Here is a 25065-nt window from a genome sequence, read left to right as displayed (position 1 = left end):
GCTTTGCAAATATGGCAGGCTTGCCAATGACGCAGGGTGTCATAGACTGCACACATGTGGCCCTTAGGGCACCCCATCACAACCCAGCTATCTTTGTCAACCGCAAGGGCTTCCACTCGCTCAACGTACAGCTGGTGTGTAACCACAAGAAGATTTTGCATGTTTGCGCCAAGTTCTGTGGAAGTTGCCATGACTCGTTCATCCTGCGGCACTCTAAGTGTTCCAACGCTCTTCAATCCGCCAAACCAACTTAACGGATGGTTCCTTGGTGACAAGGGCTACCCCCTGAAGAAGTGGCTAATGACGCCGATCAGGTGGCCAGCTAACGAGGCTGAGGAGCGCTACAACGCCAGCCACATTTCGACCAGGTCCATCATCGAACAAACCATTGGCTTGCTGAAGATGCGATTCAGATGCCTTGACAGATCAGGTGGAGCCCTGCAGTATTCAGCAGCCAGGGTCTCCAGAATGGTCATGGTCTGCTGTGTACTGCACAACATGGCACAGCATCATGGCTTGCAGCTTCCTGATGAGCAAGTGGCTCAGTTCATAGCCTCCTAGGAGGAGGACCAAGCGGCAGCGCATCTACCAGCAGCAGCGGCAGCACGCAAGCACATGGCTGCCCATGATGCAAGGGATGCACTCATCCTGGCCAGATTTGCATAGGTTGCCCATTGTGGCACATGTGCTTGGCTCCTCCTTAACACATGATAGACAATGGACATGACTCTCTGGCCTCCTTTCACTCTGACCACCAACCTGACCACGCATGTGTCGTGGAGCCCGCAATGTGGAGCTGCCTAAGCCGAAATAACAGATGCCATCACCTTATTTTAATACATTCTCACAGGAATGGCATTTCATCAATAAACAGAAACAATCACCCAAGTGGTTACCCCTGTGACTAATGGTGCTTTATTTTTCTCTTACGTGTGCTCCTACGTGGTGCTCCCCCTGTGGCTTCAGCAGAAGTGGAGGCCCTTGCTCACTTTCATACTGCTCCTACTTCGACACCTTTAGCGGGCGCCCTCTGGGTTTCCGAGCCTGTGAGGGCTTGCCAAACGTCTGCTCATCCTGCGGCAGTGCAGGGGCTGAGACGCCTATCTCAGTTGGGTGCGGACTCTGGTCGGGCTCTGACCGAGAGCTGCGCAGTGGCATGGAGGTGTGAGCGCTTGGAGAGGAGCACCCACTTCATTGTTCTCTGCTACCAACTTCCCTCTCATGGGTCAGGTCCACCTCAGCGCTTGCAAGTGGCTTGAGAGCACGTTGCTGCACATCAGGGGGGCCATGGGGACCCATTTCTGCACTGGCAGTCCTATTCAAAAGGACTTCCATGAAGCTCTGGTTTCCCTGCTCAATAGCTGCCCATCACTCCTCCAGAGATGTCAGTCTATTCTGAACATTCACTGTGTTTTCCAGATTCTGGCAACTTAGGTCCTTCATGGCCGTAGCCATCCTCTCCTCTACCGCAGACACCCTTTCCAGAGAGGTAGCTATCCTTTCCACGGAGGTTGCCATCCTTTCCATGGTGGTGCGTTCTTGCGCCATTGCCTCCACAAAGGCACTGCTTATGTTAGAGTTGGACTCCTCCATCCTCTCCACACTCGCAGTGACCCTGGAGACAAAACCTGCCAGAGACACCTGCACACAGATCTGGAGGTTATATCCCTTGCCAGCTGGACCCACACGGCCTTGGTTTCTTTGGGAGGCCTCTTCCTCCCAGATGAGGGGAAGAGCACCTCCCTGCTAGCTCTCGCCCCCTCAACCAGGATACCCAGCGCCTCATCCGAGAACCTCGGGGAGGCCCTTGCCTTGGAGCTGGCCATTCTTCTCTGTAATGAAAGTTTGGAGGTGGTGCAGCGTCAACCAAGAACCAGTGGAATGAGCCAAGGCAGCAAGCAGCCCTTAAATGAAGCTGGATAAGTGACGTCAGCAAAGGCGAGTTTCAGTCCCAAAAGACTAATTGGCCCAGGGGAACCCACACGTCTGAAATTAACTGGCCAATTAGGGGAAAATCGCAAATTTTTCCCACTTGACAGTGGAGGCGGGTTTGGAACCCGCCCAAACCGAAACCTGCCTCAAATGGGAAAATCGCCCCCATATATTTGGTCTGTCCTAATTCTTTTCCCTCTTGTCATTTACAGTAGTTACATTAATGCTGCTCCACTTTTCTGTCTTTTTGGCCTGCTTATTCAATTTTCACTTTTTGGTGAATTTGGGGATTTTATGCCACTATATAAGTTGTTAAAGAAATTTGTGGGCAGATCACTAGCGTCTTTTCCATCACGATTACCCAAGTCGTTAGGTGTCATCATCTGTGTGGATGGAAACCGACCTTGCCTGCAGTCCTGTACTTCTTCAGGTCATACTCTCAGATGTATAGAAAGATCCTGTGATCCAAGTCTCATAGGAGGAGGAAATGGAGCAACTTACTGTATAATTATAAAGTTTACTGTCCATGATGCACACAGATTTGTTACATTTTTTCTTTCTTATTTAACACTCATTATCAGTATTACATTTACATGTGAGTGATGTGGGTTTTGTGGCAATTTCACAAATTAAACTTTATTTTACAGTTAAAATCTCTGATGGTGATTGGTATTGACATTAACCGTGACACACTCAAAAAGGGGATATATGTTGGATTTGTAGCAAGTATCAACAGCACAATCACAAAGTAAGTTCAGTTTAGACTTATTGTATCAAATTCCAACCCTTCAAGTATTACATTTCTGTGGCAACTTTCAGAATACATGCATGTTTTGTCCTCACTAGTAATTTCTGCTAAGATTTTCTAGAGTTCGATCTTTCTGGGACCCAGATATGCTGGGTCTTGGATTACTTCTGAGATTACTGTGGCCATTGTTTGGGGAGGAGCATTCACTCACCCAAACAAGGCCACTGACATTGAGGGTGAAGGGCTCACTATGCCAGGAGTTCCCATATCCTTAGCCTCTTAGAAGCCTGATGCATCTTCTGAGCTCGGTATGCTGAGAAGGAAGAGGCATAGCGGCCTCATGATCAGGAAAAATGAGGACCACCTTGGGGATCCAGGCCTAGGCAATGGCCTGGACCCCTGAAGAAAGGTAAAAAAATGTTGTTCTTATTGCACTTGCAAAGAAGGCCAAGAACCATTTTCATTCTTCTCTCTGGCAAGGGCAGCGCCTGGGTGAAGCTGGCGAACCACCCCCTCCCCTCCCACTCAAATGGCAACAGAGCTTCTGGAAAGCGTGAGATACACCTCTAGTGCACTTTGGTTGCGTTGCTCCTCTCCAGCACTGGGCAGGATTTTTTGGCGGGGGGAGGGGGAGAGGAAAATATGCCTCATAACACCTGAATATTTGCAAACCAAAACTGTGTCAGCCTTAAAGATATAAACGTCCTTGAAGTACATATAGCAACGATGGAAAACATGGCAATATTGTTGTTGACAGCAGCTTATAAATGTACATCTGATGGAAGAATTGCAGTGAAGATAGGACTGATTTTGGATTTCCTGTGCATTCCCACTGTTTAGTATTATACATGTGACAGAAGAAACTCATTTTCAATGTGAGCAATTCTTAACCCAAAAAAAATGTTTCTCTTTGAGATGTGGTACAGCATTTGGATGTTTTTGGCCAGTGATGGGTTAATTCCCATTTCATCTTAACTGATATAACGAAATTGATGCATAGTTCAACCATTTAAAATAGATTTTAACCTTATTTCCTGTTTTTGAATCAATCTTACAATTGATCAATATAATAATCAGAATAGTTCAATTGAGTGAATTTGAAGTAAACGTTACTTTTATCTCAGATTGACTGGATGGATTGTTTTCTGCAGATGGTTTTCTCGCTGTGTCTTCCAGCCTTCCATTGTAGAAGTAGCTGATTGTTTGAAGGTTTGCATGAAAGGTACTGACTTTTACCCCCTTTTTACTTACTTTCCCATAAAAATAAGCACTGTAAATTTTGGTTGATAAGATGACACATGTATGGTAACATAGTGGATATGCACCATAACAAATTGATGAAATTGAACACGAAATCCTGGATTATTGTAAACTCTCGACATGTTCACTAATGTCCTTCAGGGAATTGAACCTGTCATGCCTGCATATGACTCCAGTCCCACACTATGGTTGATTCTAAATACCCTGAGGACAACTAGGGATGAGCAGTAAATGGTGCCTTGCCAGTGTCACTAAATTCCACAAACAAATTAAAAAATATACATAAAGTTGCTCCCCTTTTTGATGTCTTTTGATTTCAGTAATAATCCATATTTACAACATATCCAAAAAAAATACCAAAACATAATACAGTAAACTCTTGTTTAAACGGCACTTAATCATCTGGAATACTTTAATAACCGGCAAAATAGATAACCGGTAATCTTGCCGAATCCATCCAGCACTCGTTTTGCCGATTCCAAGCCTCCCGCGGTGGCCGAGTTAGTCAGTGGCTTTTATTTTTGTTTGTGTTAAAAATTGCCTCGGTAGATATACCTCTCTGTTATCCAGAATTTTTGATCAACCGGCACCCTCCTGGTCTCATAGGTGCTGGATACGAAAGAGTTTACTGTACTAGTACCTGATTGCTACTATGAGTTTTAATCTTCAACAATGACATTAACCAATGTGCTTTAGTTGTGCTGGCCAGGTGACACTGGCTCAGCACTGTGAGTTGCTCTACTTTTGAATTTCACAGCACCATTATGCATGTGACCTATCATGCATTGCACATATGCCCACACATGTTGCTATGGTGCTTCACATTTCAGAGGTTCAGAGACCCAACATGCACAGCTAAGAAAAGCACATTGTGCTTCTCTATTGGTGCATCATCTGTCTAATTAAAGAATTAGATTTGTGCTGGTAGTTAAGAATAACTGTTATGATGTTGCAATGTCATAACACACATTGAATTATGGAACCTTGTATCAATTCTATATATTACACTTGAGCAGTAACACCATTATTTCACTGCTAGGCCACCACCTCAGGTAGACTTGGTGGAGGTTGCTATCACGGGTAAATAAATGATCAAATACAATGAACAAAATAAATATTAATTATAATACATTTCAAAGGGAGAAATAGATTAGCAGTCTTAACCAGAATTATTGAACAGGCTATTCCACTGGTGTTTAGTGAAAATCTAAGACTTAAGAAAATAGTAAACTAACTTGCATCTTTCTTTCTACACCAAACATCTTAGTAGTAGTACTTACTGTTACCAAAGAGCCCTTTTTTATGTACCATGTCTAAATTCAGGACTAATTATCTAGGCCTCACTTTCTTCCTTAAGTGATGATACATTCCTTCTTAAAGTTCCCTCTTTTAAGTTATCCCTTTCTATCCTGTGCTTGTTTTTGTGTTCTCTCAGATATACATAAATAAAAGAGAATCAACCACTTCAACCCAATGCATTACAAAATGAACAAGTAATGCAAAATTCTTTGCGAGATCTTTGTGGTAAGCTTACTTCGGGGCCAGCGGCAAACGCTTTTGCTTTGCTGCTGACAGTAAATTACGGGCCAGAGAGTTTTCTTCTGTCTCCCTTTTCCTTCCTGTTAGCCTCATGTAAGGATCAGAGTATCAACCGAAAAAAAAAACCCCCATTCTGATCTTTGATCATGAGCATTTAGTCAGCAGTGTAGAATAAGTAGTGCTCTATATTAAACTGTTGATGCATCTTCCCTGGGAATGCTTGATGCTGACACTGGATTCCCAGCTGATATATAGCAGCAATGTTCCCTCTAATTATTTTTGTACTGAGTGGGCCACAAACTCCTTTGAGTGCAGTCTTTTTATCCGTGGGCAGCTTTTACAACAAAAACAGCAACCACTTAAAAGCATGTATACAGTAATGCCATATTGCCACCCCACTTTCTCAAATCATGAGACAATCAGACAAACTCTTAAACAATGAAATCAGTGCTTTTTTTGATTTATAAACTTCATTAGTGGTTTTATTTAATCTCTAACCAGTCCCAGCTTTTACAAAAACTATATTACATGTGTCTCGTGTTAGAATACCTGCCCTGCTGTATGCCTCAGAGACATGGACCATGTACAGCAGGCACCGCAAAGCACTGGAGAGGTACCACCAACGCTGCCTCCGCAAGATCCTGCAAATCCATTGGCAGGATAGGCGCACCAATGTCAGTGTTCTTGCTCAGGCCAACATCCCCAGCGTCGAAGCTTTGACCACGCTCGATCAGCTCCGATGGACAGGTCACATTGTCCGCATGCCCGATACGAGACTCCCAAAACAAGCGCTCTACTCGGAGCTCCGGCACGGCAAGAGAGCCCCAGGTGGGCAGAGGAAACGCTTCAAGGGCACCCTCAAAGCCTCCTTGAAAAAGTGTAACATCCCCACCGACACCTGGGAATCCCTGGCCCAAGACTGCACAAAGTGGAGGAAAAGCATCCGGAAAGGCGCCGAACACCTCGAGTCCTTTCGCCGGGAGCAAGCGGAAGCCAAGCGCAAGGAGCGCACGTCTGCCCCACCTGTGACAGAGACTGTAGGTCTCACATTGGACTAATCAGTCACCTGCGAACTCATTTTTAATGTGGAAGCAAGTCATCCTCGGTTCCAAGTGACTGCCTAAGAAGGAGAAAGAAGAAAATCACACAAATCACAGAAACCCCACAGTGCAGATAGAGGCCATTTCGGCCCATCGAGCCTGCACCGACACATATCCCACCCGATCCCCGTAACCCCTACACCAACACATATCCCACCCTATCCCTGTAACCCCACGTATTTAATCCCCCTAACACTAAGGGTCAATTTATCATAGCCAATCAACCTAACCCGCACATCTTTGGACTGTGGGAGGAAACCGGAGCACCCGGAGAAAACCCACGCAAACACGGGGAGAATGTGCAAACTCCACACAGACAGTCGCCCGAGGCTGGATTCGAACCCGGGTCTCTGGCGCTGTGAGGCAACAGTGCTAACCACTATGCCACCGTGCTGCCCTAAGAAGTTAGAATTTGCTTGGTCAGATGTCCCATCAAAGTTAATCATAACATCTCGGGGTTATTGTCCAATTAGGATATGCTAATATTGGAGATTAGTCGAGACAATGGTGAAGTAAGACGAAACAGATGGGTCGGCAACATCCCATGTGAGCATCCCATTGGCCAGAACAATGGAGGCACCAAAGCTAACACATTAGCAACTATTAGAAAGGCCACATTAACTACCTGTGATTGTCCAGGTCATCATATATTCTGGGCAAAGCCTCACACATCCCATGCTACCTCAGTCAGGTTAGTCAGACACTATTTGCCTTTAACAAATCTGTGCTGGCTGTCCCTTATTAATCTATCTGCAGGAGCAGATTTAACATCTCATCCCAAAAACAAATAGACTGGATATTGTTGGTGGAAGGAAAACACTTGAGAACCAATTTATTTTTAAGAAAGTTAACGTAAAAATAAATATATTCCAAATATAAGATAATAAAAATATAACTGTATTGACTTTCCTGCCTGCTGCGCACATTGGGGTCTTCCACTTTCTCTGATCAATAACGAGCTCCCGTGGTGTGTTGTTCCAAAGTGCGGCTGGAGACCACCTTCCTGCACAGAGCAGGTCCAGGAAACTGAGTGGGGTCGAGCGCAGACCTCCACAACACCAAGTGCACGCCTCAGGCCCTGAACCAGTGCAACCGGGCCCGGCAGACGTGCAGCGAGGGCCCTGGCACCATTAAATCGATGGTGCATCGCCTCCCCCATCATACATGCTGGCTTCTTCACCCATTTCACCAAGTCTGACTTTTCTGTCTTTTGAGAATACACTGCAGCCCTGGGGAGCATGCGCACTCTCAGCGGGAATATCAGCACAGTGGATAGAGCCGTTGCTGGGATGCAAAGAGTTGTGGGTCCTGTGGCTGCCATTAGTCAACGGTTGTTCATAAGTTTATTATATACGTCTCCGCGGAAAAAGTACCAACAGAATCCTGAGACAACACTCATCGGATTCCAGAGCTCCATATGTTAGCAAACGCCGTTCCAATTCGAATCGGCTCAGTGAGGTCCCAAATGACGTCCCTGTGAGGATTCCCAGTCTGTGTTCCTGCTCATTGAGTACTGGGCCCCTCCCCCCGCACCAGCTGTCCAGCTCACTGCACGGCCTGTGAATTTAAGTGCACGGGACCTTACGGATCGCTGTGTGGCCGTGCACCTTATAGGGAATAGGGTCGAAACCCTTCTACAGAAACGTTGACTCTATTTCTCTCTCCACGGATGTTGCCTGGCCTGCTGAGTTTTTCCAGCATTTTCTGTTGTTTCGGATTTCCAGCTTCCGCAGTATTTTGCTATCGTATTGTATAGCGGGCACCTTGCAATGGATAAAGTGTTCCATTCATCAGAAATAATAGCCCTCAACTTTATGAACTTAATGCCCATACAAGTTTCTTGTAAATGTTTTACTTTCTCTAGAGAAACAGTCTGGGAAGTGTTACCGCTTGATAATGTCATCTCATGACTAACGTATTATTTTACAGGTGCTGTAAACAAATGGCTTGAAGTGAATCATGTCCTGCCTGGCCGCATTGTAATTTATCGTGATGGTGTAGGGGATGGGCAACTAATGACACTGGTAGACTATGAAGTGCCCCAAATACTGGACAGCTTCAAGATGGTTAACTCAGACTATAGGTAAGGTTCCATTTTTTTTGTCAGAAACACCAAAACATTTAAATTACTTGAACAGTGAGCTCTCTAACTCGCACAATAATGCGCATATATATCTATATCTATATATATAAATTGGTACTTCTGTCATTCTGTCTGTCTATCTGTCTGTCATCGCGTGTGCTTATGGGTATGCACTCGAAAGTTACAGGGCGTACCTACGCGCGCGTTACCTCCAAAGAAAGCTTACGCTTCCGAGACGGTTTTAAGCGTATTTAGGTTTCGGCCGGGCTAAAATTGCGCCCGCGGTATCCCAAAAACCTTCAACATTCCGCTCATTAGCGACAGAGTGACCTCAGGCTCGACCAATCGTACGCCGGGTTGCTGGCGTGTGCCGCCGGGCCAATCGGTGCGTGTGTGGCCGGGCTTTATCATTCTGAACCGAGGTGAGTCGCCGCCATCTTGATTCCAAACTTTTCCTTTCTTTTTCCCGCTTTCTGCGTCTTAAAAAAAAAACGTTGCTTTTAAAACACATATTTAAAAAAAAAATGATTTAGAAAGTAATTAACTTATCTAATCTCATTAATTTTCCTACCTTTCCCCGTTTTTCCAGGTAGGCCTAGAAGCCTCGGCGTCTCCTCCGCACCCACGCCCGAGCTAGGCACCTCCCGGCCCCACTCGAAGGCTGGAGGGCCGAGCCTCAGCCCAGCGCCGCTAGGGTGCGCGCGCAGCAGGAGCTGAGACGCGCTGTCTCTCTCTGGCTGGCCGGGGGGCGGGGCTTGCTGAGCGTCCAGCGTTACCCTGGCAACCGGGCCCGCCGGACGTCTCCCACAGCCGCAATCGGCGGTCTTCACCTCGGGGGGGGGGGGGCCGCGACCCTCGGGCGGGGGGTGGGGGGCCGCGTGCGCAGCAGGAGCAGCTGAGACGCGGCGTCTCTCTGGCTTGGTCAGCGTCACGGTTACCCTGGCAACCGGGCCCGCCGGCCGAGAGAGACGCCGCGTCTCAGCTCCTGCTGCGCGCGCAATCGGCGGTCTTCACCTCGGGGGGGGGGGGGGGCGACCCTCGGGGGGCGGGGGGCGCGCGCAATCGGCGGTCTTCACCTCGGGGGGCGACCCTCGGGGGGGGCGCCCCCTGCCCTCCCTCCCCTCCCTTTTCCCCCCCGCCCTCCCCCCTCCCTTCCCCCCCTGCTCTCCCTTCTCCCTTCCTCCCCCCCGCCCTCCCTCCCTTCCCCGCCCTCCCCCTCCCTCCCCCCCGCCCTCCCTTCCCCGCCCCCCCTGCCCTCCCTTCCTCCCCCCTTCCCCCCCTCCCCTCCCCCTCCCTCCCCCCTCTCTTCCCCCCAGTCGCTCTCTCTCTTCCCCCCGTCGCTCTCTCTCTTCCCCCGTCGCTCTCTCTCTTCCCCCCGTCGCTCTCTCTCTTCCCCCCAGTCGCTCTCTCTCTTCCCCCCAGTCGCTCTCTCTCTTCCCCCCAGTCGCTCTCTCTCTTCCCCCCAGTCGCTCTCTCTCTTCCCCCCAGTCGCTCTCTCTCTTCCCCCCAGTCGTTCTCTCTCTTCCCCCCAGTCGCTCTCTCTCTTCCCCCCCAGTCGCTCTCTCTCTTCCCCCCAGTCGCTCTCTCTCTTCCCCCCAGTCGCTCTCTCTCTTCCCCCCAGTCGCTCTCTCGCTTCCCCCCAGTCGCTCTCTCTCTTCCCCCCAGTCGCTCTCTCTCTTCCCCCCAGTCGCTCTCTCTTCCCCCCAGTCGCTCTCTCTCTCTCTTCCAACAACAACATTCCCTCGAAAAAGCCTCGGCACCGCCGGGCACTTCAGCTAGTCTATATATATAAAAGGATACTTCTGTCTGTCATTCCGTCTGTCTGTCTTGAATTAACTCGAAAGTTATAGAGCGTACCTACACGTGCGTTATGTCGAAAGAAAGCTGACGATTCCAGAACCGTCCTGCGTATTTACGTTTCGGCCGGACAAAAATTGTTCGCGCGTTATGCAAAAAACCTTCAAAATTAAACTCATTATCTGCTAATTAGCATTGATTGACTGACGTCAAGGTCAACCAATCCTGTGCCGGCACGATTGACCAATCCTACAGTTCAGTCGCCTGATGGTTGGCCAATCGCCGCGTCTGTGGGCGGGACTAATCGTTTTCATCTCCAGGATCTGGCAGCCATTGCCTCAAGCTAAAAACCCCATTTACTTCCAGCTCAAAATCTGCTCATCCAGCTTCGAAAAAGTTAGTATCTCTTTTAAAAATAACATAAGATTTACCAAAAACGTTTTATAAGTGCTTTCACTTTCATCTTTCAAGGTATTAAAAGGTGGAAATGTTGCCCGGCAGCAGATTGAGAGAGGGACACAGAGACAGGGCCCAAAAGCCTGGGACTCGATTTAAAATGTTGCCCGGCAGCAGATTCACAGAGGGACACAGAGAGGCCCCAAAGCCTGGGACTCGATTTAAACTGCCCGGCCCAAAACAGCCCTGGCAAAGCCGGGCTCCCCCAGCTAGTATATATATAAATATGAAAGCACTAAAATGTATGTACATATAGCAAACCTTTGTAACAATATATCGCTCTAAAGCAAGAATGTGATATTTCTGCATTCTCATTATTTTCAGCTTCCAAGTTAAAATCTTACTTTTAAAAGCTACATGGATTTATTATTGCAGATAAACTGCTAGCTGCTCAGACTACATACTTTCCTGGCTACTAGTGCTACAAATGTCAGCTTGGCTCAGTTGGTAGTAGTCAGCCAACTGAGTAGTACTTCCCTCAAGCACCGACAATTTCCACAGGAGTTCTCTCAATTATCCAACGTAACTTTGGTTTCCACCGAAGTTAGCATGGCTGATCAGGTGAACCCCTGCTGAGATTCTATCCCATGGATTTTTGCACATAAATTTAGGCAGTACTGAGGGAGTGCTGCAATGTTGGCAGTGCTGTCTTTCAGGTGAGACGCCATATGCCTGTTTAGAACATAAGAAATAGGAGCAGGAGTAGGCCATTCGGCCCTTTGAAACTGTTCCACCATTAATGAGATTATGGCTGATCTTCTGCCTCAACTCCATTCACCGGCCCTATTGCCATATCCCTTGATGACCTTACTAGTCAGAAATCTATCGACTTCTGTTTTGAATATACCCAATGACTGAGCCTCCACAGCCCTCTGGGGTAGAGAATTCCAAAGATTCACCACCCTCTGTGTGAAGAAATCTCTTCTCATTTCAGTCCTGAATGGCTTACACTTTATCTTGAGGCTATGGCCCCTGGTTCTAGACTCCCCAGCTAAGGAAAACATTCTCCCAGCATCCATCCTTTCAAGCCCTGTAATAATTTTGTATGCTTCAGTGAGATCCCCTCTCATTCTTCTGAATTCAAGAGAATACAGGCCTAGTTTACTCAATCTCTTCTCATATGACAGTCCCGCCATCCCAGGAATCAATCTCGTGAACCTTCGTTGCACTCAATTCAATTCAATTCAATTCAAATCGCTTTATTGGCATGATAAGGTACATCTTATGTTGCCAAAGCATCGAAAAACATTTATGGTTGAACACATAAACGCAGATCTATTCATACAGTGTATAAACAGATATATCCCTGAGTGTATAAATATACATTCGTATAATTTGTATATACTCTTTTCTTAGGTTTACTGGTTGTCCCTCTGTTTATGGCAAGCTGTAACATAGTGTGCCGCTAAGGTTACACAGTTTCTCTCTTCCCCTAGTAGGTATGGGAGTTTTTGGTCGTCATTCAAATTTCTGAATTCAGGGCATATTTGTGTGAATTTTTGGTAGAAATTCTCCCTGATGCCCTGATATTTTCCACAAGCTGTGAGGAAGTGCATCTCTGTCTCCACCACTCCCTGACTGCAGTGAGAGCATATCCTGTCCTCTCTTGGCAGCCGGGTCTGTCTGTGTCTGCCTTTTTCGATGGCCAGGCTATGTTCACTAAGTCTGTACCTTGTCAAGGTTTTTCTCAGTTTGCTATCCTTTACCATGGTCAGGTATTCAGCCATGTTGTATTGTCTGTTTAGGGTCAAGTAGCAATTGAGTTTGTTTTGGGTTTTTGTTGTTTCTGCCCAATATGACAGGTATTTTTCCTTTTGCTTAGTGACAATTGTGTTGGGTCGAATTCTCTGTGCTACGATGTCACTGTCCTGGGGTTGGTTATTGTTAGTAGTGTTAGTGGTTGCTTCACTGAGTCCCAGGACTAGTTGACTGAGGGTATTCTTCTTTATGGTCCTCTCTTGGCATTTCAGGGCTTCGTAATGATAGCAGTGGGGGTTGCTCATTTTTAGGTGTTTCCAAAATTTGGTGGCTCTTTTTTGGATAGTAATTATTAATGGATATTGGCCTAGTTCTGCCCTGCATGCATTGTTTACGGTTTTCCTTTGAGTCCGGAGGATACTTTTACAGAATTCTGCATGTAGGATCTCAATTGGGTGTTTGTCCCATTTTGCAAATTCTTGTTGTGTTAGCGGTCCCCACACCTCACTGCCATAGAGTGCAATTGGTTCAATTACTGATTTAAAAATTTTGAGCCAAATGCTAATTGGGATTTCTATTTGGATTGATCTTTTAATGGCATAGAAAGCCCTTCTAGCTGTCTCTTTCAGCTCATTCACAGCCAGATGAAAATTTCCCGTAGAGCTGATTTTTAAGCCCAAGTATGTGTAGTTAGTGGTTTGTTCAATTTTAGTTGTTCCTAGTGTGAAATTTATTCTGGGTCCCTGATGTCTGGATCTTTGCTGGAACACAAGGACTTTGGTTTTTTGGGGGTTTATTGTCAGGGCCCAGGTCTGACAGAATGACTCCAGCAGATCCAGGTTCTGCTGTAGACCCTCCTTAGTTGGTGACAGCAGAACCAGGTCATCTGCATAGAGGAGGAATTTAACCTTGGATTCATATAGGGTGAGGCCGGGTGCTGTAGATTGTTCAAGTAGTTTTGCCAATTCATTTATGTAAATATTAAAGAGTGTCGGTGAGATGGGCGAGCCCTGCGTCACACCACGCCCCTGTGGGAAGTATTTTGTTTGTTTGTCTCCAATTTTAACTGCACATTTATTGTTTGTATACATTGATTTAATTACATCATATGTTTTTCCCCCTACACCACTTTCAATAAGTTTCAAGAATAGACCGTCGTGCCAGATGGAATCGAAAGCCTTCTGGAAATCTATAAAGCAGGCAAAAATGTTGCTTTTGTTTTGATGAACATGTTTGTCAATTAGGGTCTGTAGGGTGAAGATATGATCTGATGTTCTATAGTTTGGTAGGAATCCAATTTGGCTTTTACTCAAGACATTGTGCTCCTCAAGGAAGTTTATAAGTCTTTTGTTTATGATACTACAGAAAACCTTCCCCAGGTTACTGTTTACACAGATGCCTCGATAGTTATTTGGGTCAACTTTGTCCCCACTTTTGTATATGGGCGTTATGAGTCCTTTGTTCCAGATATCAGGGAAGTAACCGACACTCAGAACCAAGTTGAAGAGTTTCAGTATAGCCAATTTCATTTTATCGTCCGTGTGTTTAATCATCTCGCTTAGGATGCCGTCTGCACCGCAAGCTTTTCCTGGTCGCAGGTCCTTGAGTTTTTCAATTAGCTCTTTTTATTATGGGGTCTACCGGGTTTTGGTTATCTTTTATGGCAAATTCTAGCTTTGCCAGTTTTTCGCATATTTGGTATTGCTCTGGGCTTAGTGTGTTTTTCTGGTATAATTTTTCAAAATGGTTTTCCCATGTGTCTCCGTTTTGAATGGCCAATTCGTCGTGTTGTTTTTTGTGTAATGTATTCCAGTTGTCCCAGAAACAATTGGAATCAATGGATTCCTCAATGGAGATGAGTATATTCTTAATATACTGCTCTTTCTTGGATCTGAGTGTGTTTTTGTATTGTGTTAGTGCCTGACAATAAGTAAGGCGTAATTCCTCGTTTTCTGGTTGGCTGTGTTTTTGGTTTGATATTTTTCTGAGTTTTTTCCTCATGTTCTGGCAATCGGAGTCAAACCATTTTTCGTAGTTTTTTGTTTTGGGTTTGTTCTTGCGAACTTTCAAGTTTGACATTGATGCCAAATTATCAAAAATATTATTTAGGTTATTCACTGCCCGGTTTACGCCTTCTTTATTGTGTGTGTATGTATTTTCCAGAAAGGTGTCCAAGAGAGCTTGAGTTGTTTGATTGCTAATTGCTTTCTGGTATTTTTCCGTGCTGTTTTTGGCCCATCTGTAAGATTTTTTAATGTTGTACAGCTTACTGGGTTGTGTTTCTGTGTTGGTTGTTTCTGTCCTTTCAAGATATGCAGTAATTTGACTGTGATCTGACAGTGTTGTTTGTGGTTTGACTGTGAATGTTCTGAAAGAGGATGGGTCCAGATCCGTAATCATATAGTCTACGGTGCTGAAGCCAAGAGGTGAGCAATAGGTGGATCTTCCTAGGAAGTCTCCCAATAACCTACCATTGACAATGTACAGACCCAGGCTTCGACAGAGCTGCAGGAGCTGTTTTCCGTTAGCATTTGTCTGTTTGTCGCAGTTATGCCTGTGTGGATGGGAAGTATATCCTTCCCTCTATGGCAAGTATATCCCTCTATGGCAAGTATATCCTTCCTTAGGTAAGGAGACCAAAATTGTACACAGTACTCCAGGTGTGGTCTCACCAGGGCCCTATATAATTGGAGTAAGACTTCTTTACTCCTGTACGCCAATCCATAAAAGGTGGGCATAAAAGACCCTATGGGACTATTCGCAAAAGATCGCAAGATGAGATCACATCACAGTTACAGATGATGTGGGCCATCTTAATTCGTCCATCCAAAAGATCCTACAGTCTCCTCATTTCAGCATCCTGGTGCTTCTTAAATGATTACAGGGTTTCAGTCTAAACTGCTTTTCCCAGAAGTCTATTTCATACATTGACCACTTTTTGCATAAAGAATAATTCCTGACATTAGTCCTAAGTTTATTTTTTACTAGTTTGAATCTATGGTCCCAAGTCCTACTCTGACTTTTTAGCTCCCTAATCTTAGCATGTGATGTAGGGAGGAATCCGAAGGTTACCACGCACAGTCCTGCTGTTAAGCCTGCTTCCTAAACTCTTTTTACAGGATTTTAGGCCTTTCCTTTCCTATATCTTTGGCTCCCACATGGACTGTGATAATAGCCCACTTTTCCTTCCCTTCCATAATCTATTCCAGCCTTTGTTAAATGTCCATTTCCCGAGCACCTGGGAGGCAACAAAGCATCTCGGTCAGTACTGCGAAAGATCTCACCTGAAAAGTGGCAGGGCAGTAGTTGAAAATTTGTGGGGGGCGTGGGCAGGAGCACCTCTGCTGCCCCATTGATGCCCAAGGCCAGTCTGTTGCAATTTTCAGGCAAGCCTGCCTGAAACATGCAAGAGGCTGCTTAATTATGCAAATTAGGACCCTACGCTGATTGTAGGACCCCAATTGCAATTATCAGATACAAATGGACAGAGCATGCGCCATGCATTGCTCCATCCATTTGTACCAGGCATTTAGCCGGCCTAACTAGCAAACATTAAAGGGGCTGTTGGAGGCCGCTCAGAAAACGGCCCAGGAAATGTTTAATTTCTACTTTGTGGGGCCAGAAGGAGCCTGTGAGCCGGCCCTCCCACATCTGGTGAGTTGCAGTGGGCCACATGTTTGCCGTCCACAGTTCGCCAGAAGCATTTAAATGAGGCCCAAACCCGAAAATAATTTAGGAATTCTGACGTTGGCTTTGGGCGGGTGGCAAGGCCACTCCATCAACATTTCACCAATTTCACCCCAGTGCCCACCCCTCTAACTATCTCGTTTTCTATTACTACTACATTTCTGACTGAATTGATAACCTCCACCTTGCTGACCGAGTCATTTAGTGTCATCCAATTGGTTGTCCTAGAACATAAGAACATAAGAAATAGGAGCAGGAGTAGGCCAATCGGCCCCTCGAGCCTGCATCGCCATTCAATAAGATCATGGCTGATCTGATCCTAACCGCCAATCTACTATCACAGAACCATCTCCTGAATCTAACAGAATTAGACACACGAAATAGGAGCAGGATCAGGCTACACGGCCCCTGGGCCCGCTCCGTTACCCACAGGGGCATGACCGATCCGAACCTAGACTCATGTCCAAATTCCTGCCCGCTCCCCGTAATCCTTAATTCCCTTCTAGGAAACTGTCTATTTCTGTTTTAAATTTATGTAATGATGTAGCTTCTACAGCTTTTTGGGGCAGCATATTCCATGGACCTACCACCCTCTGAGTGAAGTAGTTCCTCCTCATCTCAGTTTTGAAAGAGCAGCCCCTTATTCTAAGACTATGCCCCCTAGTTCTAGTTTCACCCATCATCGGGAACATCCTCCCCGCATCCACCCGATCCAACCCCTTCACAATCTTATATGTTTCAATAAGATCGCCTCTCATTCTTCTGAACTCCAATGAGTAGAGTCCCAATCTACTCAACCTCTCCTCATATGTCCATCCCCTCATCCCCGGGATTAACCGAGTGAACCTTCTTTGTACTGACTCGAGAGCAAGTATGTCCTTTCTTAAGTATGGACACCAAAACTGTACGCAGTATTCCAGGTGCGGTCTCACCAATACCTTGTACAACTGAAGCAATACCTCCCTATTTTTATATTCTATCCCCCTAGCAATGAAAGCCAACATTCCATTGGCCTTCTTAATCACTTGCTGCACCTGCATACTAACCTTTTGAGTTTCGTGCACCAGGACCCCCAGATCCCTTTGTACTTCAGTACTTTCCAGTTTCTTGCCATTAAGATAATAACTTGCTCTACGATTTTTCCTGCCAAAGTGCATAACCTCACACTTTCCAGTATTGTATTCCATCTGCCAAATCTCTGCCCACTTACTTAGCCTGTCTATGTCCCCTTGCAGGTTTTTTATGTCCTCCTCACTCACTACTTTCCCTCCCATCTTAGTATCATCTGCAAACTTTGATATGTTACACTCAGTCCCCTCCTCCAAATCGTTAATATAGATTGTAAAGAGTTGGGGACCCAGCACTGACCCCTGCGGAACACCACTTGTTACTGATTGCCAGTCTGAGAATGAACCATTTATCCCAACTCTCTGCCTTCTGTTAGATAGCCAATCCTCTATCCATGCCAGAATATTACCCCCAATCCCGTGATTTTTTATCTTAAGCAATAATCTTTTGTGTGGCACCTTGTCAAATGCCTTTTGGAAGTCTAAATACACTACATCCACTGGTTCCCCTTTATCCCCCCTATATGTTACTTCCTCAAAGAACTCCAGCAAATTTGTCAAACATGACTTCCCCTTCATAAAACCATGCTGACTTTGTCCTATTAAATTATGATTATCCAAATGTCCTGTTACTGTCTCCTTAATAATGGACTCCAACATTTTACCTACCACAGATGTTAGGCTAACCGGTCTATAGTTTCCAGCCTTCTGTCTACTGCCCTTTTTAAATAAGGGTGTTACATTAGCAGTTTTCCAGTCTGCCGGGACCTTTGCTGAGTCCAGGGAGTTTTGGAAAATTATTACCAATGCATCCACAATCCCTACCGCCACTTCCCTCAAGACCCTAGGATGTAAGCCATCAGGTCCAGGTGATTTATCCGCCTTGAGTCCCATTATTTTACCGAGTACCACTTCCTTCGTGATTTTGATCGTGTTTAGCTCCTCCCCCCCTATAGCCCCCTGTTTGTCCACTGTTGGGATATTCTTAGTGTTTTCTACTGTAAAGACTGATGTAAAATATTCATTCAGTGTTTTTGCCATCTCCATATTTCCCACCATTAATTTCCCGGTCTCCTCCTCTAAGGGACCAACATTTACTTTAGCCACCCTTTTTCTTTTTATATAACTATAAAAACTCTTACTATCTGTTTTTATATTTTTTGCTAATTTACTTTCATAATCTATCTTCCCTTTCTTAATCAATCTTTTTGTTATTTTTTGCTGTCTTTTAAAGTTTTCCCAATCCTCTATCCTCCCACTAGATTTGGCTACCTTATATGCCCTTGTTTTTATTCGAATACTATCCTTAATTTCTTTACTTAGCCACGGATGGCTGTCTTTTCTTTTACACCCTTTTCTTCTCAGCGGAATATATCTTTTTTGGAAGTTGTAAAATAAATCCTTAAATGTACACCACTGATCATGTATCGTCTTACCCTTTAATCTATTTTCCCAATCCACTCTACTCAATTCCGCTCTCATACCTTCATAGTCTCCTTTATTCAAGCTTAGCACGCTTGTTTGAGATCCAGCCTGCTCACCCTCTAATTGAATATGGAATTCAACCATGTTATGGTCACTCATTCCAAGGGGATCCTTTACTAGGACATTTTTAATTAATCCTGTCTCGTTACACAGGACCAGATCTAAGGTTGCTTGCCCCCTGGTCGGTTCAGTTACATACTGCTCAAGAAACCCATCCCTAATACACTCAATGAACTCATCCTCAAGGCAGCCCTGCCCAATTTGATTTGTCCAATTAATATGATAGTTAAAATCCCCCATAATTATAAATGTTCCCTTATTACAAGCCTCAACTATTTCCTGATTGATACTCCGTCCAACAGAGTTGCAACTGTTCGGAGGCCTATAGACTATGCCCACTAGTGTTTTTTTCCCCTTATTATTCCTTATCTCCACCCAAACTGTTTCATTATCCTGATCTTTTGACCCAATATCATTTCTCTGTATTACAGTGATTCCTTCCTTTATTAACATAGCCACCCCACCTCCCCTTCCTTCCTGCCTGTCCTTCCTGATCGTTAAATAACCTGGTATGTTTAATTCCCAGGCATTGTCACCCTGCAGCCATGTTTCTGTAATGGCCACAAGATCATACCCATATGTAGTTATTTGTGCCATTAACTCGTCTATTTTGTTACGAATGCTACGTGCATTCAGATAGAGAACTTTCAAATATGTTTTGTGACACTTAGTTCCTGCTTTTGCCCTTTTTATTACTTTACCTTTTACTCCATACCTTCTGCCCCTTCCTGACACGCTCTGGTTTTTAATTTCCCCACTGCTACCTAAGTCTATGACCTTCTCTGTTGTCATTTTTATTATTTGCTCTCCAGGAACCTCCCCCCCCACTAGTTAGTTTAAAGCCCTCTCTACAGCCTCATTCTCCCCGCAGGAAACCAGTGGTTCAAACTTGTTGGAGAGGATAATTTGTGTCGCATGTCTGGATTCAGCCTGTTCCGCCTCACTTTCCCTGGCCTATGGATCGTCACCACTCCTTCCTCTACTACTGCCAGCTTCCTGTCTCTCCGTGGGCTGGCTACCCTCTGAAACACTTGCTTGAAAAGCTCCCTTCCTGATGTGTCAGATTGTCTCCAATTCCACCTAAAGTTCTGAAATCTTGAGGTTAAGTAAATTCAGTTTGCGACACCTCTGTAAAGGTGTTTGTCAGTCTGTCTGCTATTCAAAAAACTCTCACCCTACAGAAAACGCACATCACTGTCCCTTCCTTGCTGCCATTCTTACTATAACTGTTCGTCAAATTATAGTTCAGTTTTAAGTTTATATTTTAATGATGTGATTGGAATAATGGATGTTTGATAATATGCTGGACTACGATCAGGAATTAGTTTACTGGAAGAAAGTTTTAATGATAAATAAGACACACTGTTTATGCAGCCTTAACATTCCATCAGTTCTAAACACATTTTAACGAAAATCTTTCTTATTTTTAGCCCCAAAGTAACTATCATTATAGTTCGGAAGAAAAGTACCTGTAGATTCTTTGCTGATGTGAATGGGATGCTTCAAAATCCACCAATTGGCACTGTGATTGACAACGAGGCTACTCGTCCTGAATGGTTTGTTGGAACTGTAAATGAATTGAGTAGTTTCCATATTAAGCCGCAATCACTGAACGTTTGAGGTTACGCTAGTATCGCGCCTGCTGAGGCACTCCGGCCTAGCATTGCTGGGGTTTGCAGACAGTGGGAGGCTCTCCTCCCACTCCTCTAGGCACAACTTCATACCTGCCTGCGCTATGTGGCCATAATTTGGGTGACTTCCAGAAAATCTATTGCTCAAGTCCCCCTCTCTGAGACACCATCCTACTGCCTCCCCCTCTCCAAGACCACATCCAGCGCCCTTAGCCCTTTGTGCCTCAATTTTCAGTAATAGGCTGGGTCCCTTCTGAGCCAGGGAACCAGGACTTTCTGGCATAGGGAGTCTCCACCCCTGGCCCTACCCCCTTGCTGTCATGGCCTTGTCAGAGATGGATGGAGATTTTGCCCCTTACCACAAGCACAAGGTAAGAACATTACCCCTAATAAGTCAATAAACTATCCACAAGTATTTAAAATGGTGTGGTTCTTCCTCATATAATCTCAAGTATAAGTGTCAGCTGTGGCTCAGTGGGTAGCACACTCACCTCTGAGTCAGAAGGTTGTGGGTTCAAGTCCCACTCCAGGGACTTGTGCACATAAAGCTAGGTTGACACTCCAGTGCAGTGCTGAGGGAGTGCCGCACTGTCGGAGTTGCCGTCTTTCGGATGAGATGTTAAACTGAGGCTCCATCTGCTCTCTCAGGTGGATGTAAAAGATCCCACAGGCACTATTTCGAAGAAGAGCTGGGGAGTTATTCCTGGTGTCCTGGCCAATATTTATCCCTCAACCAACATAACAAAAACAGATTATCTGGTCATTAGCACCTTGGTGTGCGCAAATTGGCTGCCGCGTTTCCCACATTACAACAGTGACTCCACTTCAAAAGTTCTTCATTGGCTGTAAAGTACTTTGAGACATCTGGTGGTCATGAAAGGCGCTATGTAAATGCAAGTCTTTTTTTTAATCAGGCCAGATAACAGTGTTCTGAATGTGACCTGATTTTGTTTTATGATATTGATAGGTATGACTTTTTCCTAATCAGTCAATGTGCACATCAAGGTACTGTTTCCCCAACATACTACAATGTTGTGTATGACAACAGCAGCATGAAGCCAGACCACGTGCAGAGATTAACTTACAAGATGTGTCACCTCTATTACAACTGGCCAGTAAGTAAAAAAATTTTTTAAATGCTTTATTATTTTATATTACAGCTGTTTTCTTTCTCTTCAACTCTGCAACATACGCCCATTTTTCAGTAACAATTACCATGATACACTTGGCACTCGCTCAGTCTTCAGGGATAGGATTGGTCAGCAGATATTGATTATTGGGCAATGTAATACTCCCTTTATAAAAAAAAAAGCTAATCAAAACAGAACTTAATCCTGAACTGCTTAAAAAAATAAAACCAGTATTCAAATATGAATTTCTTAACATTTTTTCCTATTTTAACCTATTTATAAATGCTCAGTTTACAAAAGCTGGATTTATGGAATAGTATTGGTTATTGATTTACTTTGTGCAGTGCCAGTATAATGCAATTTAGAGTGTAAGGATGCAAATTCATGCCCAGGATTTCACCACACTATTTCCTGAGTGTCTGTTTATTAAGAGGAAGTCACTTCTCAGCAGGAGGGAGAGAAAGTCAATGCTGACTCCACTTCTGTTTGTCTTGTGCACCTCCAAGTGGCCAGATAATGAATGGCATCAACATAAGCCTCCCTGAATATTTGACAGGTGCCTGGCCTTGACCTCAACAAGTCAGGAAAGGATTTGGGTGGTGCAGTGGATTAGACCTTTCATCCCTGGGACCTGAGTTCAAGTCAGTGAAAGTCTCCACTATCTACTGGCTGTAAGGGTCCTATGTGAAGCAGGTTTGGACTGTCTGAATTCAGTTCCTAGTGGCACAAAACTGCCTCTTTATCTTGACAATAATTGGAAATGAAAAATGTCACAAAGGTGCAGTCGGGATGCTTTTCTGAGAAGGGACTGAGATGTGTTGGAGCAGAATAGGAGCATCTGACTTCTATATCTGACCAGAGAATGCCTGATGCTGACACTGGGTACCTTGGATGGGAAGTGTTCCATTCCCAGCACTCATATCACTCCTCTGAAACAACTTTTTTTTAAGAAAAGGAGAGAAAAATAACCAAAAGTAATACAGGTCGAGCGTCCCGAATCTGGCAACCTTGGGACCGAGGCTGAGCCTGTTTTCGGGTTTTTCCGGACTTCGGAACGTGTTTCTGATGTCTGAAGTCGGGAAACACCCGAGCCCAGGTTGCGATATTTCCAGACTTCAGTCTTCAGAAACACATGCCGAGTCCGGAAATGCCTGGGCCCAGGTTGCACAATTTCCGTTTTTTGGTAAGCCTCTCTCGGTGTCTGGATTCCAGAACATTTTACGGATTCCGGACCCCTGCCACCAATCATCCCAGACTCCGGAACTTCGGATTTGGGACGCTCAACCTGTATTACAATATAGCTGCCAATTTTAACCAACTTGTACATTCTTGAATGTTCTGGCAGTACTTCATTAATTATGAAACATTAGGTAACATTGCCCTGGATTCTTTTGATAAATAACTGGAGAAAAATAAGCAAACGTAAAAATATATGGATTCAAATGCTGTTTTCCAACAATTCCTTACATTGAACTATTTGCCTAAAGTCCAAAGATCAATGGATTAAGAAGGTTCCCTTTCTTTTTTTCCCCCATATTTATCCATTAAACTAGAAATAAGAAAGGTGAGGCAGTGCATGGCAAATGGATATTAATACTACAAAATTAATGAATAGTAATAATCCAGGTGACTGACATGTGCAGAAACCCTACAAAGAATGTCTTTACTATGGTAAATTAGTTTTAAAAAAAAGTTACTGGTAAAAAAAAATCAGCAAAATACAATCATACATGAATGTTGAATTGCAAAGAATCTTTTTAATGCAGTTGAAAATGTGTTGTCACTATACATAAAAATAGATATAGATATATATAAATATACATTGTCACTTCATATCTTGAATTATTTGATCTTTTATCAAGTGGAATTTGATTATTGTTGACTTAGTTGATTAACTCACATTCTAGAAGATAACTATAACTTGTGAGGAATAATACAGTTTCTTTAAAATAGTTTGACATTGAGTGGATTAGAAGGCTAGGACACTTAAAAAAAAATTCAAAGCTGAATTTGAATCTAATCCAAATTGAGGTAATGATAGTCTCTTTTCTCTAACAGCTTTAAGGTTTTAAGGTGCAATAAAAATGACCAGTATCAATCCAGTTCCTGGAAATCATTCCGACTACCACCTCACATATTCTGTGCACCTTTTGTGGCAGAGGCATTGGCCCCTATTTTAACATGGGAGGGAGTAACAGGGGAAGGGAGCGGCGTGTGTGAGCCCTGAAACAACAGAGATGTCAAGGCTCAGCTAATTTTAACTGCTAGGCCTCATTTCAATAAATTTCCTCAGACTCCTGCCCAAACCTGAGCAGATCCATTAACTGGCCAGTGGGCGTGAGCGAGAATTCAGTGGCAGTTGCTGCCGAGGACCCATGGGAACGATCCCCGGCAGTCATGTAAGTAGTGGGGGGAGCCTGGGGCAAGAGGGGCCCATGGCTTCCTTGTGAGGCCTGGAGGAGCCTGCCTGGCCCACAAGGAGCACACCTGGCCCACGAGGAGCACACCTGCCCCTCCTGGCCCACGAGGAGCACACCTGCCCCTCCTGGCCCACGAGGAGCACACCTGCCCCTCCTGGCCCACGAGGAGCACACCTGCCCCTCCTGGCCCACGAGGAGCACACCTGCCCCTCCTGGCCCACGAGGAGCACACCTGCCCCTCCTGGCCCACGAGGAGCACACCTGCCCCACAAGGAGCACACCTGGCCCGCTTGGCCCACGAGGAGCACACCTGGCCCACAAGGAGCACACCTGCCCCGCCTGACCCACAAGAAAAGCAATTTAAAAAAAAAACATATCTGCCTGGGCCTCTTCTGGTGCTCGATCCACCTCCTGGCAGGTTTGGCCTGACATGGAAACTGTCACTGCTCCCTGGTTAAAGCCTCCAACTGAAATTGCAGTTGTGTCCCGATGTCGTCATCGGGACTCAATTTGCATATTTAAAAATGGATCCCACTGCCTTCCTGCAGGTGAACTACTCACCTGCTCAAAAGAGCAGGTTAATATTAGAACCCAGTGGGAAGGCAGGGTGTAAGTCGCCGCCCTTATTTTAATTGTCCCCTGCCCAGTTTCCACCAGGCATTGGGGAGTTAAAGTTGGGCCATCGTTTCAATTAAATTGAAGTGACAGCACATGTATATCACATTTGAGATCCTGTGTGCTATTCCACAGTGCTGGATGGGGGTTGACACCTACAGTTCCCCATATGGCGAGCAACTGATCTCGGGCATATCATCATAGGGAGATGCAACTTCTGTTGTCAAGTTTTAAAGCAATATTGGTAGAGTTCTGTATACAGGTCACCCCACTTTCCCTGTGGGAAGTATGGAAGCCAAAGAAGGAAATAAAGACATACTTTAGCAAAATAGCCTGTTATTGTCTCCCATAGTACAC

At 45.0% G+C, this 25065-nt stretch overlaps 1 protein-coding gene across 2 annotated transcripts in view; it reads left to right on the top strand.

The window, feature by feature from the left end:
- The window catches only part of LOC147111665 (piwi-like protein 4), a 137081-nt gene that overhangs the window by 110308 nt on the left and 1708 nt on the right, over positions 1-25065 (top strand). For both annotated transcript variants that reach the window (XM_085998766.1, XM_085998765.1), the window contains exons 16-20: positions 2580-2680; positions 3832-3902; positions 8509-8662; positions 20343-20468; positions 21511-21658. In XM_085998766.1, coding sequence (XP_085854892.1) covers positions 2580-2680; positions 3832-3902; positions 8509-8662; positions 20343-20468; positions 21511-21658 — 600 coding nt within the window. The remainder of the gene's footprint in view (positions 1-2579; positions 2681-3831; positions 3903-8508; positions 8663-20342; positions 20469-21510; positions 21659-25065) is intronic.

Source organism: Somniosus microcephalus, chromosome 10 (assembly GCF_052327205.1).
Source record: "Somniosus microcephalus isolate GS21.2 chromosome 10, FLI_Smic_1.0, whole genome shotgun sequence".
In the NCBI taxonomy this organism is placed as follows: domain Eukaryota; kingdom Metazoa; phylum Chordata; class Chondrichthyes; order Squaliformes; family Somniosidae; genus Somniosus; species Somniosus microcephalus.
This window is presented reverse-complemented; position numbering and strand designations above follow the sequence as displayed.